The sequence below is a fragment of the Crocuta crocuta genome, unplaced genomic scaffold (assembly GCF_008692635.1).
Source record: "Crocuta crocuta isolate KB4526 unplaced genomic scaffold, BGI_CrCroc_1.0 scaffold168, whole genome shotgun sequence".
NCBI classification, from domain to species: Eukaryota; Metazoa; Chordata; class Mammalia; order Carnivora; family Hyaenidae; genus Crocuta; species Crocuta crocuta.
The window spans coordinates 3,766,242-3,786,684 of NW_027532591.1; the positions used below are offsets into that span (position 1 = coordinate 3,766,242).

The following is a 20,443-nucleotide window of genomic DNA, read 5'->3' on the forward strand; positions in this document are numbered from 1 at the left end:
TAATATTATTTTGTTCTTTTTTTTTTTTTTTTTTTTTGAGACAGAGAGAAAGGGAGAGTGAGCAAGTAGAGGAGAGGAGGAAAGGGAGAGAAGGGGAGAATCTCCAGCAGGCTCTATGCTCATCCTGGAGCCAACACAGGGCTCAATCCCACGAACCATGAGATCATGACCTGAGTCAAAAGTAAGAGTGGGATGCTCAACCGACTGAGCCACCCAGGTGCCCCTATGCACTATTCTTACTCTTCAGGAAGACAGAATAACAGCTTCACTTTAACACAGTAACTTGAGAAACTCCAGTGGATTGAAAATTTCTTATAAGTCAATTATAAAACATTTTTAAAATGCCACCTGCAGCTCTAAAGTAATTTTTTATTGGTTTGAGAATATGATCCATAATAAATACCTTCCTTGGTGTTAAAGGTATCATTATACACTTTATATATACATAAAGTATGATATGCTGGTCTAAAAAGCATTTTTTATGAATCCTGTGGAAATTTTTTTTTCTTTTTCCCCTTAATTAAAAATGTTCAGGGGTGGGGAAAGGGAAAAAAAATCAGTTACCTATTCCCATCCTCAAATATTCTAACTTCCCACCCTCTCTCAACTTCCTGCCCCATCCCCCCAAATTTTGGACTTGATCTCTAATAATATCTAATCTTTATAAATAGATGTAATTTTGAGGTCTCTTTTATTATGACTCTAATTAAAAATAAAATTTACCTTAAAAGGGTATGTAATATAAGAAAATGTCTAGGACATAATGCTAATTTTTAAAAGTTGAATACAAAGGCATGTACAGTATAATCACAAAGAAATATAAAACCGTTTACGTATATTCATTAAAAATATAGCAAAATGTTAACAATGGCATTCTCTTGTTGAAATTGTAGGGTTTTTTCTTTTTATACTTTTCTATAGTTTACAATTTATTATGAACCAATATTATTTTCATAATCCAAAAATATCAAGTCTGCAGTTTAAGTATCATATATGTCTGGTGGTTTCACACCAGTATAAAAATATTCAGATGTGACTGAATTTTTATGTAAGAGCTAACAATAGTAGGATTAATGCTGGTTTCCTTTAATAAACTGAACTATTTTTCAAAACTAGTATTTTTAGTGAGCCACTTTGAATACAACCTTAGAAGATAAGTTTATGCAAGAGGAAAGGGAATAAACAAGCCAATGTAATATTTACTCATTCTTGACCTTTCTCTTCCACAGAACAAAGTCACTCAAATTTCCCAGCCTCATTTCTTAGCTACAGTAAAAAGACACTTAGTAACACAAAAGTACAGACCTCAAGGGAAAGGTTACTGAGAAAATACCTCACATTAGTGATATCTAAGCTGGAGAGATGTCCACATCAAAACTAATTATAATTAATGTTTCTCCATGTCTATTTCTAAATATGATAAAAGATCTCCTTAAAAATTCCAACATTAGTTCATACACAAAAGCATCTACTTTTTCAGTAAGCAGATTTAAAATGATTAATTTGCACAAAAGCAAAATGAACAGATGCAAACATACACACTATAAGAATAAGAATCAAATTTCACTGCAAAATTACTTGTAAGTTGTCCACCACTGTAATGCAATTTCCACATCGACATCAGTATCCAGATATCCTTGGCTATCTTATTTTCGTAAAGATTTGCTTATCCTGAGACTAAGTGAAGGTAACAGATGCAAATCTCCTTCCTTACCCATTCCCCACCCCTCCAAGCCCCCCAACTCCCCTTCGACCAGGGCAGTGGCAGGTTCTCCTAAGCAAACGTTATTTTCCACTAAACTAGGATAATTGAGTCTCAACTTTAAGGTAGCCCTTTGGGAAAATCATCTTCTGATTCAGTGCACAACCTCAGCACTATCAAATCCCATTCCATAAAGTGACTAAAGGCATTTGCAGAAGCCTTTCTAGTTATGCTCTACTTTCTGTGATCATGCTCTACTTGCCTATCTGTTCCATCAACAGTAGAAGAAAGGTGAATAGCAGCAATTAAGGAATAGCAAGAATGGAATGAACAAAACTACAGTAACACAGTGCCAAGGTTCGTTTTAGAAAAATACCAAAGCAGTCACATCAAAGGTTCCTCATCACGGAAGGTATCTTGGCTTTATTTAAAAAGAACTTTCAAGGAAAATGGCCTGTTTTCTAGAAATCACACAAAGTACTGAAAATGATAAACTCATTCCCATCCTTCCACATCCCATGAACTGCTACAAAGGTAGTGAAAAGAGATTTTAAACAAATGAATAAAAACTCTTAGCTACAATAAAAGACAATTCATTTTAGCAACTCAAGTCAACTGCACAACTGAAGAAGTAACTTCAGTATTAAACCTATGAAGTACTAGGGCACCTGGGTGGCACAGTTGGTTAAGTGTCTGACTTCAGCTCAGGTCATGATCTCAGGGTTTATGAGTTAGAGCCCCACATCAGACTCCCTCCTGGCAGTGTGAAGCCTGCTTGAGATTCTTGCTGTCTTCTCCCTCTCCCCTGCTCGTTATTTTCTCTCTCTCAAAATAAATAAATAAAAACCTTAAAAATAAATAAATAAACCTGTGAAGTATTAACAACATGAATGCATTTGCATCTATTTCATATAAAAATAGAGTAAAATATAAACAAAAATACAACTAACATGAATAAAACACTTACTTAAAAACCCCAAAGCATATATAGACATGTATTTATATTAGAATATCTACACCTGAAGAATTATTAAAAAGAAGTAGGGGAATTTTAAGTATTTTAGAAATCTTATAAAAATGCTATTGAATTGATTTTAAAAATTCTATAGACTAATACAAAACTAGAAATAATCAGGTACATTCATTATATTGGCCTAATTTTCAAAATGGAAGTTACAGGATTATTTTTTTTCAAGTTTATTTATTTATTTAAAGAGAGCGAGAGAGAGGATCTCAAGCTGGCCCTGTACTGTCCTTGTGGAGCCTTACAAAGGGCTACATCTCACAAACTGTGAGATAATGACCTGAGCCAAAATCAAGAGTTGGATAGTTAACCAAATGAGCCACCCAGGCACCCCAGGAATATTCTTTCTTATTTTATTTCATTTTTTTAATTTTTAATTTTGAGGGAGACAGAGACAGAAAATGCGCACACAAGTGCACGCGCGTGCACACACGCACACACACGAGCAGGGGAGGGGCAGAGAGAGAGAATATCAAGCAGGCTCTGCCCTGGCAGCGCAGAGCCAATGTGGGACTTGAACTCAGACTGGAGATCTTGACCTGAGCCGAAATCAAGAGTCGGACTCTTAACCGACTGAGCCACCCAAGCACACATCTTTTTTGTTTTTAATGTTTATTTATTTGAGACAGAGGAAGAGAGAGAGCATGAGCGCACGAAGGAAAAGGCAGAATGCAAGGGAGAGAGAGAAAATCCCAAGCAGGCTCTGGGCTTATAGCACTGTTGGGCTCAAACTCATGAACCGTGACATCATGACCTGATCCAAAATCAAGAATTGGACCCTTAACCAACTGAGCCACTCAGGTCCCCAGGAGTATTCTTAATATAAAAAAAAGTATCAACTATAGAGCAAGATGTTTAGGTCAAAGAACAGAAAGGCAGTCTATTAAATTAGGTGGGTGTTAGAAAACCTCACCAACAGCCTGCCTTTATTTCCCAATCATATGCTTCCCAGCATGTTCTAAGAGCATTATCGCTAGGAAAAGAATGTTGAGCTCATGTATCTAATTTTACTTCCACCCAAAATAAGTCATTCCTCTTCATCTAAGAAAAAAAAAACTACGTGATTAAAATTAAGAAAAATGGACAATTACTATGAATACTGAACCTTTACTGACAAAGTATAAATAAGTGGGAGCTTCTTTCGCATGAGAATAGCATAAACAAATATGAAATGGAGAAGTCTGACTGTATGATACCTACCATGCTCCCAATCCTTTCTGTCTAGGATTTCTGGGTGTGTCTTGTTCTATTTTACAATTTTATGCATAAAACTGAAGTTTATTCATTTCTATTGTCGATAGCTTCCTTAAATTTATCTCCATCTAATAATATATTACCAACTATACTGAAAGATCTGTTCCAAGGTACAATTTCTTAGCTTAAGGAGTTTACTAGAGAGGCTGGAAGATACTGGAATCATACACACTACACTAGCATAATAAGATAACAAACTGGACATACCATAAAAAGTGAATACACACTCCTCTGGGAGTTCCAACATAGGAAAGACTGATGTAGACTAAGGGACAGAGAAGGAAAAGTTTTATTTAGAGAAGTGGTGGGATTTGAGCTGGGCTTTAAGGCAGGGAAAAATTCACCTAAGCAGGGGGATAGGGCGCATTCTAGATCAGAGCAATAAAGATATAAGTGTGGGAACAAGACAGAGAATATGTAAGGCACACAGTTTAGAGCCAAACAATAAAAAAACAAGTAGTACAGGAAGAGGATTTGTATCTCATCTTTTTTTTCTACCTCCAATACACCCATGAGATAGGACATCCTCTAATCATTAACTGCGGCAGTGGACAGCAGTAAAGATTTTCACATCTGAGAGCCATGATACTAAAACTGGTGGAAGCAGAAAAGCAAGAAGAGGAAAGGCAAGAAAAGCACTTATGATCTGACTTCAAAATTTCAGATGTTAGGTAATAAGGATGGCAATAATGAAAAAGAAAACACTGACAGAAATAGGAAAGTCCAAAATCGAAGCCAATTTTTTTTTCAACAAAATGAGACTCATTTCAGACACACTGACTTTGAAATGATAAACACCAAAAAGTCTAACTGGAGATGTGAAGCTGGAGAGCAGAGGGCTTGACAAATATTTGGGAGTCACCAGCATATGGATGATAGGGACATAGAAAAGGAAGGAAACAAGGTGGGAGCAGGTATCAGTCAATCTCTGGCAAAGACAACAGAAAGCAAAGGGTCAGAGAGACAGGAGAATATCTTGAGGACCAAAATTCAAGAAAGCAGGAACCAATGAAGGAAAGACCAATAGATTGGGTCATAAAATTATTCCTGGTTCTGGGAAGAAAAATTAAAGCACAGTGGTATGGGCAAACAGCAGACTAAACAGGATTACTGACAGGCTAGAAAGAGGGAAAAAATGGCAAAAGAAAGAAAGAGAGGGAGGGAGAGAGGGAGAGAGGAAGGGAGGAAAGGAAAGGAAAGGAAAGAAAGGAAATCAGGTTGGGCACTAAAGTGGCAGCAATAGCAGAAAAAATAACAAAAAAGGTATTTTCAAATTGGTGAGTCCTGTGTGCAGACAGCCGTAAGTGGAGACAGGGGTCGGAGAAGGAAGAGCGTGATGATAAAGGAGGGATAGGTAATAAGGAGATGACAGCAGGGTATAGAATACTACTACTAATCAGAACATTTACTGAACTCTTACCTACTACCAATCACTCTGTCGGGCCCTGTAACTGCATCACCTCATTTTATTCCTACAGTAACTCTAAGTGTTTGGTATTTTTATTATCCTATGTTACAGAATAGAAAACGAATATGTAGTGATTATATTACTTACAAACCGATGAAGAGCTAGAATCAGAAATTGAATTTAAGTTTGTCTGATACCAAGCTATTCCTACAAACTTCCAGGCAACACTGACGAAAGCACACATGAGAGTACATTCCTAATTTGTTTACTCAGAAGAAAAATTTTGATAAAATTGTATGTAGGCAGCTTAAGGTAGGAAAGAATGTGGGTTTGCTTTCTCTCCTTAACAAACAAAAGCCCAAATCATGTCTATTTCAGATAGAATGGCCTTTTATAGATTTTTCCCATTGGATTACTTTGGGCCTAATTTCTCCCTAGAATTTGATAAACTAGAAAGACTGCTAGTTTATCATATGTGTTAACAGTGATTATTTCAGGAAATAAAATTTGAAGTTAATTGCTGGTTTGATTTTCAAGAAAAAAATCTTGAGCTGAAAGTTTTCAAGATGGTAGTTCATAGGATTATGGACAGGAAACAAAAATTTAGAAATTAATTACATAGCAGATTTTATAATTTACCTGTATTAGGAAGACTACAGAGTTGCCAAACAAAAAAGAACTAGTCTTTTTGCACTGGCCACATGTCAATTTGGTTTCTGCACTTGAGATATGAGCTCATATAATTACTATCTATAACTATAAATATGGAGAAAAGCAATCAAGTTTGGATTGGTCAGACATTCACTAATGGGTCAAAATTCCCTTACTTTTCTCCTGATATCTTTGTTTTGACATTTCTCATTAGCACCTACCTTAGAAAGTGGGGTCAGAAAGCAGTGAAGTTCAGGGTCAAGTGGGGGGCTCAGCTGGCTAAGTGTCCAACTGAGGCTCAGGTCACGATCTCATGGTTCATACGTTCAAGCCCTACATCAGGCTCTGTGCTGACAGCTTAGAGCCTGGAGCCTGCTTCAGATTCTGTGTCTCCCTCCCTTCCTCTCTGCCCCTCCCCTACTCACGCTTGGTCTCTCTCTCTCTAAAATAAACATTAAAAAATTAAAAAAAAAAGTGAAGTTCTTTAATTTTGCTATTAATTAATAACTCTAGCAAATTGCCTTTTGCCAGAGAAATTAGAAAATAAAGAACTAGGACCTGGAAATAACTTAAAGATTTTAATTATCCATCTTATTCCTTAGTCTGTGCTTCATTAATGTATAAATCAGAGTTAACCAGCAGGTATGAAATCTTAAGACTTCTTGATGAGTTTTCTTGTGCTTCAGAAAATTAATCACTAAAATGAAAAGTTTTAGTTACATGTAGATGTCACTTATCCATGTCATTCTTAATCTAGTAATCTAGTGTCTCGTTACCATGTATAATACAGAGATACCTGCTTGGGGTGGAATGAGTAATGAATCTACTAATATAAAGCTTTAATCAAATGTTCCTTTTTCAATGAACTTATGTTCAAACATTACAACTTTGTCTATACTAAGCATGCTCCAAGTTACCTTTTATTTACAGCACCTGATGCAGAAAAATTAAATAATTTAGACTCCCTCTGCCTATCAGACATTTTGGATTTATCAAAGCTTAAGATTTAACATATACCCTATCATTATCTCTAAGTGAAAAAGAAAAAAAATGAAGAAATTTTGACTGATAACAAAACTTCTAAAATGATAAGAAATCAATTTTCATGGGGATAGCCCATCGAGCCTGAAAGGAACAATATAAATTTCAATATTGTTCCAAACTAGCCTTTTAAAAATTCCCCTCCTTAAACGATGCAGTAGAGAAAAAACAACAAGTAGATGTACACAAATAACAAGATATTGCCTATTGCAAAAACCTTTGTACTTTGAAACACTATCTGGCTAAACTTAGAAGCTGTCCAGTATTATATCAGTAATTACATCTATCTCTTCAGATTGAGGAAATTTATAGATTATTTGATCTTTCATTCTTAAGCTATTTTCAGCAAGAATTGCTTAAAGCCTATGACTCTTTGCATTTCCTAAGAAGCTCAAAAACTGCACAAAAATAATGTAATTGAGGTAACCACCCCTCATTTCATTAACACAAAAGGAAATATACTAGTGATGATCTCTTGACTTTTCCATCACCTTTAGGAAAATGCCAGTATATGTGATAAATGTAGTAATCTAATAAAATAACCAACTGTAACAAGAAGTTCTCTTTGGCTTCTTCCTCAATATGTCAGTAAATCATTCTCCCCATCCAGGCATAGTCCACCTGATAGATAATCTCTGGTGTATGTCCTACATCAAAATGAAACAATGTATCTACTAATTTAGAGCTTTCATCCATTTAAAACTATCAGCACAAGGAGGGAAATCCAACATACAAGTAACATGTTTTAAAAGGCCCATCCATGAGCTCTTACTGGCAACTGATAACAGTGCTTCTATGTCCAACCTCCTGTATGCACTGGTATAGCATTCAGAAAACAGTGCCCCAAAAACATGGTCACATGCATTGTTTACTGCTCTAAATGCAACACTGCCCACATTTTTAATGTATGAAATACCCCTTTTTGTATCATTTCTTAATCAAAACCTGAGGTTTTATTATCTTTTCTATTTGTAAAATGATGCTATTTAACACAGCACTTGGTGAAAATGAATTAAATCTCTTTATGCTAAAGTTTAAGATACCCTGGCTAATAAGTAACTTACAAAATGCTATTTAAAATTGTTTCATATCAGTTCCCATCCTACCAGTATTATGAGAAACAGCCCTTTAAAAATACTAGGTCTCCTAGACAGCAAAATTTCATATTCATAAAAACCAATTTGCATTTTGATGATGATGGTGGTGATAATGATGATCTCACTCATTTAATTTCATTGGTGTAATAATATTTACATCGTAAGTCATTCAAACCTACCTTTAATAATATAATATGTAGGCAAATACTATCTTAAAAATACTTTCAAAACTAGAAATTTATGCTGAAAAATACTGCTTTCTCATTGCAGTGTAATCTTTGTAGGCCAGAATTCAGAGAAAAACAATCATTTTGCAAAAGGCAAATATTTATATAACATAAATAACAGGTTTTCCCTAGCCCTACTCATCAATACCACAACCATCACATAGTAAATGACCCTATATATTTAAAATTAGTCTTCCTAAATCAGAAATAGAATACTCAATTTTACAGTTCACTTACCTGAACCTCGCTTGTCCTCTGTTTAATAGTATCTTCTTTCTCCTTAAGGTCCTGTTCCACGTTATTCTTTTCCCTAGAAGACCAGCAAACAATGCAAGAATATTTGAGAACATCAGCTACAGCCGGTATGGTTATCCATCCTCCTAATCCTGAATCGCTTTTTAAATACATAGTGAAACATTCAATTTTTAAGTGAAGGGCAGATTTTTCCACCCTCTTTTAATTATTTATGGAATAGAAATCAATATAAGCTCTGTTTGTAAAAAAAAAAAATGCTTTCTCACTAAAATGTGGTGAAAAGAGAATAGATTAAAAAAGGAAGAGGAGAAAAATATTCAATGAAACACTCAGGTTTCACTGATCTCACTGTTGCTATGGAAATAATGTCCAATGAAATTTGCTGGTGAAAAAAAGGAGGGGTTGCATCAGCTCTGTAAGCTTAACCCTTAAGTACCACTGGCAAATCAAATGAAAATGGCTAATAGAAATAGCCCACAATATTAAGGAAAAGGACATTTACTGAAGTGTTAATTTCCCCTTAAATCACTGGTGTGTACCAATTTTAGAATGAAACAACATAGAGAAAATGGTAAGACTGTCAATACACAGGCCATTTGCTCTATCAAATAATGCTCTGCTTAAAAAAGCTATTTTAGGACGACTTATCAATTCCAATTGATCAAGCACATAAAACAATGTATACTAAGTAAAAAAAGAATCACATGAGCATTTATCTCTTTCTATATTCTTCAGATCAAACATACTAGGATCCACTTTTACTTTGAAATACCATTATCTATATTCTCATATGCTTCCATCAGAGCTAGATTTCTAATGAATGAGTCCTAAACAACCTTGGATTCAGAATTACAATATAAAGCTATTTCTTTTGATGTAATAAGTTTAACTGCCTGGTGGTATTGAACTCACACACACTGACTTGTTCCCTTCACTTTTTCTTTTCTTTTCTACAAAGTGAGAGAGAAATCCTTAGAATTCTGAAGCAATACATTTTTGGGGTGGGTGCAAAGGTAAAAGAAGGCCACATGAAGAAGGGAGGAGGCATTCACTAAGTCCTCCAGACTAGTACTGCAGAGTTCCTCCTTAAAGCCTCAGGACTGTATTTCAGTTTCATCCCAGACATCACCCAACATAAGCTCAGGCACCATTAAGCTATAGCATAAAGGAGAGTGGGAAAATTATACCAGATGAGATACCTAAGGGACAATGTTAATGCTACATTTCTATTTCTCACCTATTTGAGGTGATATTTTAAATGTAGAAAAAAAATCAACTCTTTTGGAAATGTAGGCACAATGTTCCTAAGATTTTTAAGGGAGAAAAAAAGCACGAGAATAAAAGCTATTTGTATTCTGTTACTTTTAAACACTTGAGATGGCTCACTAACCGCTTGTCAGATGGGTCACAATGTGGGTCACGACGTCGTGGAGATTTTAAACAGTTCCTTACCTTTCAAATCATTTTGGCAACCCATTCCTCCCATACCTCAATCTACTTATTATGCAAAGGTCATCCCCCACTTTCAACCCCTTATAAAATTAGGTAAAATCAAAAAATAGAAATCACAGGAAGAAAAATCTAAATATACCACACATATTCTGCAAGCTCAACCTTGGAAATTTTTTCTCTCCTTCTTATATGAGCAGAAGAGTGCTTTCATTCCTGCTGCAGCATGTCAGAGATAAGTCACATGAAAAACTAGCCCCCTTCCCAATCCCAAATTCTCAGAGGCATTCCACACAAGGTCAGTATCAATTCTGCTCCTTGTTTCTGACAGTAGCTAATAACAAAAATAGAAAACATCACACAGTATGGTAGACCAGCAATGTACCCACTAATGTGTGTTTGTATTCAATCCTTTCTGCTTCTCTGTTAACTGCTATTACTGACAGGGTTTGCTAAAAGATCAAGTGTGCAGGCAGGAAAATAGGGCTGCAAGAAAGCAGTGAGCTGGCAATGTCTCCAAGAGAGAAGAAAAAGAGAGCTAAAAACAAAACAAAACAAAAAGAAGCTCACTTGGTGAAAAAGAAAAAACAATTAGAAAGGACCGTCACCTCTAACCAGCAAATATAGTCTATGTTTGGGTAAAATGGATGAAGTTTAGAAGGTACAAATTTTTCTTCATAATTTTGGGTGTGGGAGTGACGGCAGCAGTGGTGATATCTCCAAACATATCATGAAGACCATTTCAAATTATATAATAAATATGGAATTTTAATTACTATGAGGTGTTAATTCTCATAGTACTGAGATCAGTAAAATCTTTTGATCCACTTTAATCTAGTAAAATTATAAAATCAAGTAGTACACATTACTAAAGAGAAAATTTTAAAAAATAAAATCAGTTATACTACTTCCATAAAACCATCACAATTGAAAATCTATCCTATAAACCAGACTAAAAATCAAATAATTTTCTCATTAACTTAGATTATAATTTCAAGGATGCTAAATTGTTATTCTGTGGTATTCCACAGACTCTACTTTTATAGTTATCCTTCTCATTTCAGGCAAGTAAAAATACCTAAATACATTTAGGGGCACGAAGGTGCTTAGTTAGGTACTTGATCATATTTCTTACATTCTCCTTGCTTTCAAATAACATCTCCTTTTTTTCTACAGATGATGGATATATAACTACACAAAGCATTCTATTTAACATTAGCAACTTAATAACTTAATTCTTTTCAAGATTCTGTGTCACAATAAAAAAGTATTTATATGCAGTTTCCTAAGAAGTCCACCAATATATGTGGATAAGACAGACTTAAGATGTATTTCAAAAGTAGGTGTGTGACCATTTTGCCCAAAGCACTACTCACCTTGGATGACAGAAAAAGCTATAGCCTTCAGCTTAGTAACTTCCAGAAGGGAAAAGAAATGATTCTACACACTTTGTATTTTAGACCATCTCTCTGACTCAATTCACTCCCAAGATGCTGGCACATCCTAAAGAATCCACAAATACCAAAGCCATAAAGAAAGGCTGGGAAATAGGGCTCACTGGTTTCCAAAAGCTGCCAGTTCTGATTCGATGGAACCTATCTGAACCATCAAAAAAAGCAAACCCAAGCTAAGCTTTCAGAAGCCTGAAGCTGGTAACTGTATAAATCTACTATGAAGTAATCAAAAACTATTATCAAGGACAAACAGGTTAGGTGAACCCGTGTCCATGCAATTCACTTTCATTTTTCTAGGCTCTGTTTATGGGAAGAAGGGAGTGAGCCATCTGTCTTAATTTTGATATAATACCAACACTGTCAGAGAAACAGGATTAAGTCACCTTCAAAGCCCTTCCCAGAAACAGTTTTATGTCTTTCTTCTGAATATAAATATCCATTCTTTTCTAACCAGAGAGCAATAAAGAACAGAAACCAGTTGGAAACTAAAAATCAGTTAGTTAGAAACTCACAAAGGTAACTTTTTCAATCCTGAAACTTATTTACAAAAATTTTTTTGTGGGACACCTGGGTGGCTCAGTTGACTGAACGTCTGACTCTTGATTTCAGCTAGATCATGATCCCAGGTCATGGCACTGAACCCTGTATCAGGCTTGGTGTTGAATGTGGAACCTGCTCAAGATCTCACCTTCTCTCCCTCTGCCCATCTCCCCCACTTGCACTATAGAATAGAATAGAATAGAATAGAATAGAATAGAATAGAATAGAATAGAATAGAATAGAATAGAATAGAAAAATGAGTAAAATAAAATAAAATAAAATCTTTTGGGGCACACTTTGAGCTTTTATTATTAAGCAGTTTAACTGCCAATAAGTCTCTCTATCAAGCAAACACAGAAAAGCAAGTTTTTCTCATTATTCTTGTTACTATTCTCATTACTACAGTAGTATTCAGTAAGGCATCTAGGCCTTATGGAGAACAAGAAAACAGGACTAAAAACCAGGAACTAAGATTCTAACCTGGCTCTGCCATGAAATTGTTTTTCATTTCTTGTGTTTTTTTTACTCCGATTTTCACATAACCTTTCACATAAACTCCTCAGCCCTAATTTTCATTATGCAGATTTGCAAGGTAAAATGTACAACATATCATGTAAATAGGGAAAAAAGCAGGCATTGAGCCTATGCTGTGCTTGCTTTTTACTGATAACATTAACATTACTTAGAATTTTAAATGACATTGATGGAGTGATTTTTAAATTTGTTAAAAGGAATTATGGGTTGCAAAACACTGATCTAATGTATAGAATGTATAATCACTAAAATCTCTGCCCCCCAAATCTTGCCTAATATTCAAATAACTACCCTACTTGAGAAACTCATTATATGGTTTTCAAAGCATAAGATTTGGCATAAAATAGTCCAGAATTCAAATATTAGCTCCAACACAGGGCATCTTACTTAAATCACTATAGTAACAACTATTTGTTCTGGCTGACCTTCCCTTCTCCTAGAACCCAGCAATCCTTCTTTGACGAGACTGCTCCTCTCTTTCCCCCTCAACTATCACCTTTTTGCCCATACAGTTCAAGTAGAAGCCGCTGCCTTTTTACAGATTCAACCTTTCTGAGCAATGACTGGCCAGGGATTGGCTCCTGACCAAAGCTTAACCAGTCACAATACACCAGCTCACCATCACAGGGATTACTCAAGAACAGGCTCATGACCAAAGACAAGGCAGACAGGACCTTTATTTAGGATGCCTTCATTTGGAACTAATAGAAAAATATGATGGGGTGCTGGGGTGGCTCAGTTGGTTAACTGTCGAACTCCTGATTTCAGCTCCAGTCATCATCTCACGGTTCAGGAGTTTGAGCCCTGCCCATTGGGCTCTGTGCTGACAGCACAGAGCCTGCTTGGGATTCTCTCTTTCCCTCTCTCTGTCCCTCCTGCACTTGTGTGAGTGCATACATGCTCTGTCTCTATCAAAGTAAACTTTAAAAATAAATAATAAAATAAAAATTCATTAGAAAACTATTATTGCCACTATCGCATCTACTAGTACTACCTTTACAACAATAACTGCTGCTGCTGCTGCTGCTACTACTACACTACTAATTATGGAAACTAGAATTTATTAAGCATTTAATACATGACAGATGTTATGTGATAAGCACTTTACATGGATAATCTCATTCATTCTAAGGAATAATTATCCTGTGAAATGATGAAGGTGGGCAAATGTGAGTCCAGGAGCTGGGCATATTTGCTGTCCCTGCCTAATGAGTAATAAAATTTTCACATAAAAAAGCTGAGGTGAATGGCAGGCAGGCAGAGACTTCCCAGTAGGGCTCAGGCTCTGGCTCCTTTCACCCCTTGTGATGGTTAATTTTATGCATTAACTTGGCTAGGACATGGTACCCAGGTATTTGGTTAAATACCAGTCTGACTGTTGCTATAGAGATTTTTTTTAGGCGAAATTAATATTTAAAACAGTAGACTGAATAAATTACTCAGCACAGTATGGGTGGGCCTCACCCAATCAGTTTAAGGCCTTAAGAGAAAAAAATAAACCTGATGTTCCCCCAAGGAAGAGAGAATTCTATCTCCAAAATGTCTTTGGACTTGGGCTGCAACATCAACTCTTCCCTGAGTCTCCAATCTACCGGCCTGTCCTACAGATGTCAGATTCACCAGCTCCCACAACTATAGAAGCCAATTCCTCAAAATAAATTGAATATAATATCTACCCTATACATCATATATAGGTGTTGTTGCAAGGAGTGAAAAAGAATATACATAACAGAACTCCCTATACAACTTTAAGACCTATCTACTCATTTGACAAATACTGAATCCTACTTACTACATACTTGTCACTGTGCTACACTTTAACGAGATAGGTACCTGCCATTAGCAATGTATGTGAGGGATTTGGCAGAAAAATATAAAAAGAAAATCACAATGCAGTGTAATGGGTGCTAGAACAGGCAAACACAAGGTATTGTGGGAACACAGAAGCTAAGTACCTGACTCTCCTTGGAGAGGGTCAGAAAAGGTTTGCTTAGTTAATCAGTGAAGGCAGGATCATTAACTGCAAAATAAGCTGCACAGATAGTAAGTGTATGTATATCAGCAGAAATTATTCCAGCATTACTCCTGGGAATGCTTTGTGAAGGAGGTGAGACTTCAGCTAAGCCCTGAAGGAAACAATGAATATTAGATAGAAAAATGGTATTTCAAAAGGAGGGAGAGCTTATGCAAGAAAGCACATAGGATATGAGTAAAATGGCGGACTAAGAGCAAAAACTAAGAAGAAATCTTCCTAAGTTTAATAAAAAACACCAAATTGGGGCGCCTGGGTGGCTGAGTCGGTTAAGCGTCCGGCTTTCGCTTAGGTCATGATCTCGCAGTTCGTGGGTTCGAGCCCCGCATCGGGCTCTGTGCTGACTGCCAGCTCAGAGCCCGGAGCCTGTTTCAGTCTGTGACTCCCTCTCTCTCTGACTCTCCCCTGCTCACGCTGTCTCTCTCTCTCTCCTAGAAATAAATAAAACATTAAAAAAATAAATAAATAAAATAAAATAAAATACACCAAATCTACAACCGCTGAAGCTCAACAAACTCCAAGCAGGAAAACTCAGAAATCCACACTGAGATACATTATAATAAAGCTGTTGAAAGACAGAATATTGAAAGCAATAAGAAAGACCTGTCACATACAAAGGATCCTCAGTAAGATTATCAGTATGTTTCTCAGCAGAACCCTTGAAGGCCAAAAGGTGTGGGATGACATATGTAGCTGCTAAAACAAAAATGAAAACAAACCACAACTTAACTAAAACACAATCTGGCAAAACTGGCCTTCCAAAATTAGAGTGAAGTTAAGACATTTCCAGATAAACAATGGCTGAGGACTTCCTCACCATGAGATCTGTGGTACAAGAAAAGCTAAAGTGAGTCAGGCTGAAATGACAGGATGCTACTAAACCTAAGTAGAAGCCATATGAAAATATAAAAATCTCCAGTGAAGGTAAATACTGGACCAGAACAAAACCCAATATTATTTAATTTTGGTTTGCAACCCCCCTTTATATTTTCTACAGGATTTAAAAGACAAATGTGTAAAAAATAATAAATCTGTTAGTATATATATAATGTATAAAGATGTGATTTATGATATCAAATACAAAAAATGTAGAGAATAGAGCTTATAGGAATAGAATTTTATAAATTACTAAAGTTAAGTTGCCATCAAATCCAATTAAATCATTCAGTTTGGGATGATGAAAAAGTTCTGGAGATGAATAGTGGTGATAGTTGTACAAGAACATGAATGCACCTAATGCCACTGTGTTACATACTTAAAAATGGCTAAAATGGGTTTGAGACCTGCACTGATTGGACTCTGCGCAGTCAGCACCGAGCCCACTTGGGATTCTCTCTCTCTCTGACTCTTCCTTTCTCTTGTTCATGCTCTCTCTCAAAATAAATAAATAAACCTTAAAAAATGGCTAAAATAGTAAACTTTGTGCCATGTATATTTTTTCACAATAAAAAATGAAAAAAAAGAAAGCACAGAGGTAAGAAAATTCTATATAGTAGACTAACTTATCCAGGATGAAGGGTTCAGGGTGGTAAATAAAACTGGAATGGGAGATCAAGGTAAGATTATAAAAGAACTTCAGTACTAAGTAAAGACAGACTTTTGATATAGAGGCAAAGTGAATCCCTACAAGTTTCTGAGCTGAGCTTTTTTGAACTTCAATTGGCATTAGTTAGCACTAAGCTCTTCCCTCTTTGCACTTCTGTTCTGCAGAAAAGGAAAGGAAGTAGAGACACTTATTGCCAGAAAACTGATGACAATTGCTAGAAAGGCAATAGAACACTGATGGTGCTTATCTTGAGAAATGCCAGAAATCCTGAGTTGGAGTAACAAATATAGACAGTTGAGGAGAAAGTCTGGACTTTTAATTCAAACCAGTCTGAAAGTCAGACAGCCTTTCACTCCAAGAACTCAGAGTGAGTTGATAAAAACTTGAGTTAAAGTTTTGGAGCAAAGACATTGATTTGTACCTTAAGTATTTAATTTCTCTAAAAGTTGCCTTAAACATACAATCTCTATATGACTATATTAGTTCATTCATTCAACAGTTATTGAATATCTACTACATGCCAAACAAGATTAAAGTTGGGCCTCTACCCAACTTTGCTGGGGAAACAAACATAACCATTAATTATAAAACTAAAGGACAAATGCTATAAAAGTTTAAGTGCATATGGTATTATGGGAGTAACTACATTAGTTCTGAGAGGCTGGCTGTTTTAATGAGTTTTACTTTTAAAAAATAAGTCAAAGAAGACATTCATGAAAAATTGTTGAAAAGAAAGCCTAGCTAGAATCAGGAAAAACACAAACTTTGGAGTGTGGCCCATATGTCCATTGCCTTGTCAGTGGCAGAATCTAACATTTGATGGTTCCTTTTTGCTGTTTTTTTTTTCCTAAGGTGAAATAAAAGCTTGTTTTGCAAACCCCAAATAATTAGTTTATTCTACTTATCTGACAAGACAAAAGGAGATGAAAACAGTAAAAGAAAAAAATGTAAAACAAGGCCTTAGTTTTCCTAATTATAAAATAAGGAAGACTGCCTGGGTGACTCAGTTGGTTAAGTGTCCGGCTTCAGCTCAGGTCATGATTTCACAGTCTGTGAGTTCAAGCCCCATGTCAGACTCTGCTGACAGCTCAGAGGCTGGAGTCTGCTTCAGATTCTGTGTCTCCTCTTTCTCTGCTCCTCCCCCACTCAGGCTCTGTCTCTGTCCCCCGAAAGTAAATAAACATTAAAAAAAACTTTTAATAGGCAAAATATTAAAGTTGATAAGGACTAATTTATATTACATCTAGAAAGACTTCAGCACAATGCCCAGCACACAGTAAATGCTAATAAATGTCTGCTGCCATTACTATTATTATTATTACCATTCTACAATTTACTAGTATAAAAGCACAAGATTTACTGGCTTTTTCAAAGTTTCAGTCAGGCATCCAGAGTATGCCAGTTAGAACTTAAATATATGGGTAGAGACTCATATCTTTTCTTCTTCTTTTTTTTTAATACTTTATTGTCAAGTTGCTTTCCATATAACACCCAGTGCTCATCCCAACAAGTGCCCNACGTGTTCCCGACCTCAGGGGGAAAGCTCTCAGGTTTTCCCCATTGAGGATGATGTTAGCTGAGGGATTCTCCTAGATGGCTTTTATGATGTTTAAGTAAGTTCCTTCTATCCCAACTTTCTCAAGGATCTTTACTAAGAAGGGATGCTGTATTCTGTCAAATGCTTTTTCTGCATCTATTGACAGGATCATATGATTTATATCTTTTTTTTTGTTGATGTAGTGTATCACATTGATTGATTTGAGAATACTGAACCATCCCTGTAACCCAGGCATGAATCCCACCTGATCACGGTGGATAATTCTTTTTATGTGCTGTTGAATTCGATTTGCAAGTATCTTGTTGAGGATTTTTGCATCTGTATTCATCAAGGATATTGGCCTGTAGTTCTCCTTTTTTGCTGGGTCTCTGGCTTGGGAATCAAAGTGATGCTGGCTTCATAGAATGAGTCCAGAAGCTTTCCTTCGATTTCTATTTTTTTGGAGTAGCTTGAGAAGAATGGGTGTTAATTCTGTTTTAAATGTCTGGTAGAATTCCCCAGGGAAACCATCTGGCCCAGGGCTCTTATTTGTTGGGAGATTTTTGATAACTGATTCAATTTCCTCACTATTTATGGGTCTGTTCAGGTTTTCTATCTCTTCCCATATGAATTTTGGTAGTGAGTGTGTGTTTAGGAATTTGTCCATTTCTTCTAAGTTGTGTAGTTTGTTGGCATATGGTTTTTCATAGTATTCCCTGATAATCACTTGTATTTCTGAGGGGTTTGTTGTAACCAGTCCGTTTTCATTCATGATTTTGTCTATTTGGGTCACTCTTTTCTTTTCGAGAAGCCAGGCTAGAGGTTTGTCAATTTTATTTTTTCAAAAAACCAACTCTTGATTTCATTGATATGTTCAACTGTTTCTTTGCTTTCTATATTGTTTACTTCTGCCCTGATTTTTATTATTTCTCTTCTCCTACTGGGTTTGGGGTCCACTTGTTGCTCTCCCTCTAGTTCCTTTAGGTGAACTGTTAGATTTTGCACTGGCCCTTTTCCAATTTCTTGAAATAGGCCTGGAGTGCAATGTACTTTCCTCTTAGGACTGCCTTCATCGCATCCCATAGAGTTTGGATTGTTGTATTTTCATTTTCATTTGTTTCCATATATTGTTTAATTTCTTCTCTAATTGCCTGATTGGCCCATTCGTTCTTTAGTAGGATGTTCTTTAACCTCCATGTTTTTGGAGGTTTTCCAGACTTCTTCCTGTGATCGATTCCGAATTTCATTCATATCATTGTGATCTGAAAGTGTGTATGGTATTATCTCAATTCTTTTCTATTTATTGAGGGCTGCTTTATGTCCCAGTATGTGATCTATCTTGGAAAATGTGCCATGTGGACTTGAGAAGAAAGTGAATTTCATGGCCTCAGGATGTAGAGTTCTAAATATATCTGTCAAATCCATCTGATCCAATGTGTCATTCAAGTCCATTGTGTCTTTAGTGATTTTCCGTCTTGTTGACCTATCCATTGCTGTAAGTGGAGTATTAAAGTCCCCTGCTATTAGCACATTCTTATCGACAAGAGTGTTTCTGTTTGTGATTGTTTTATGTATTTGGGTGCTTCCGTATTTGGTGCGTAGACATTTATAATTGTTAGCTCTTTGTCTTTAGAAGACACAATTTATAATTGTTAGCTCTTTCTGAAGGATAGACCCTGTAATTATTATATAATGCCCTTCTTCATCCCTTGTTACTACCTTTACTTTAAAGTCCAGTTTGTCTGATATAAGTATAGCTACCCCAACATTCATTTGACTTCCATTAGCATGATAGATGTCTCTCCATCCCCTTACTTTCAATCTGAAGGTGTCCTCCAGTCTAAAATGAGTTTCTTGTAGACAGCAAATAGATGGATTTTGGTTTTTTATCCATTCTGCTACCCGATGTCTTTTGATGGGGCATTTAGTCCATTTACATTCAGTGTTATTATTGAAAAATATGGGTTTAGAGTCATCATGTCCTTTGTGGGATTTATGCTTGTGGTGGAGTCTCTGGTATCTTGTGTTCCTTGCAACATTTCCCTCATAGAGTCCCCTGGTTTAGTGGTGACCAATTTTTTCAATTTTTGTTGATTTGGAAAGACTTTTATCTCTCCTTCTATTCTGAATGTCAGGCTTGCTGGATAGAGGATTCTTGGCTGCATATTTTTTCTGTTCATCACATTGAAGATTTCCTGCCATTCCTTTCTGCCCTGCCAAGTTTCAGTAGATAGGTCTGTTACCAATCTCATAGGTTTCCCTTTGTATGTTAGGGGCCTTTTATCGCTAGCTGCTGTCAGCATTCTCTTTTTGTCCTTATATTTAGCCAGTTTCACTATGATATGTCATGCAGAAGATTGATCCCAGTTACGTCTGAGGGGAGTTCTCTGTGCCTCTTGGATTTCAATGTCTGTTTCCTTCACCAGACTGGGGAAGTTCTCTGCTAGAAGCTGTTCAAGGACTCCTTCAGCACCTTTCCCTCTCTCTTCCTCTTCTGGAATTCCTATGGTATGGATATTATTCCTTTTTATTGTATCATTGAGCTCTAGAACTCTCTTTTCATGTTCCTGGATCAGTTTATCTTTTTCTCAGCTTCCTCTTTTTCTATAATTGTGTCTTCTAAATCACTTATTCTCCTTTCTGCCTCTACAGTCCGTGCATTGGATGCCTCCATTTTATTCTGCATCTCATT

At 36.2% G+C, this 20,443-nt stretch overlaps 1 protein-coding gene across 2 annotated transcripts in view; it reads right to left on the reverse strand.

The window, feature by feature from the left end:
* EPS15 (epidermal growth factor receptor pathway substrate 15) overlaps nucleotides 1-20,443 on the reverse strand; it is a 135,795-nt gene that overhangs the window by 44,090 nt on the left and 71,262 nt on the right. For both annotated transcript variants that reach the window (XM_077779686.1, XM_077779685.1), the window contains exon 13: nucleotides 8,642-8,714. In XM_077779686.1, the coding sequence (XP_077635812.1) occupies nucleotides 8,642-8,714 (73 nt within the window). The remainder of the gene's footprint in view (nucleotides 1-8,641; nucleotides 8,715-20,443) is intronic.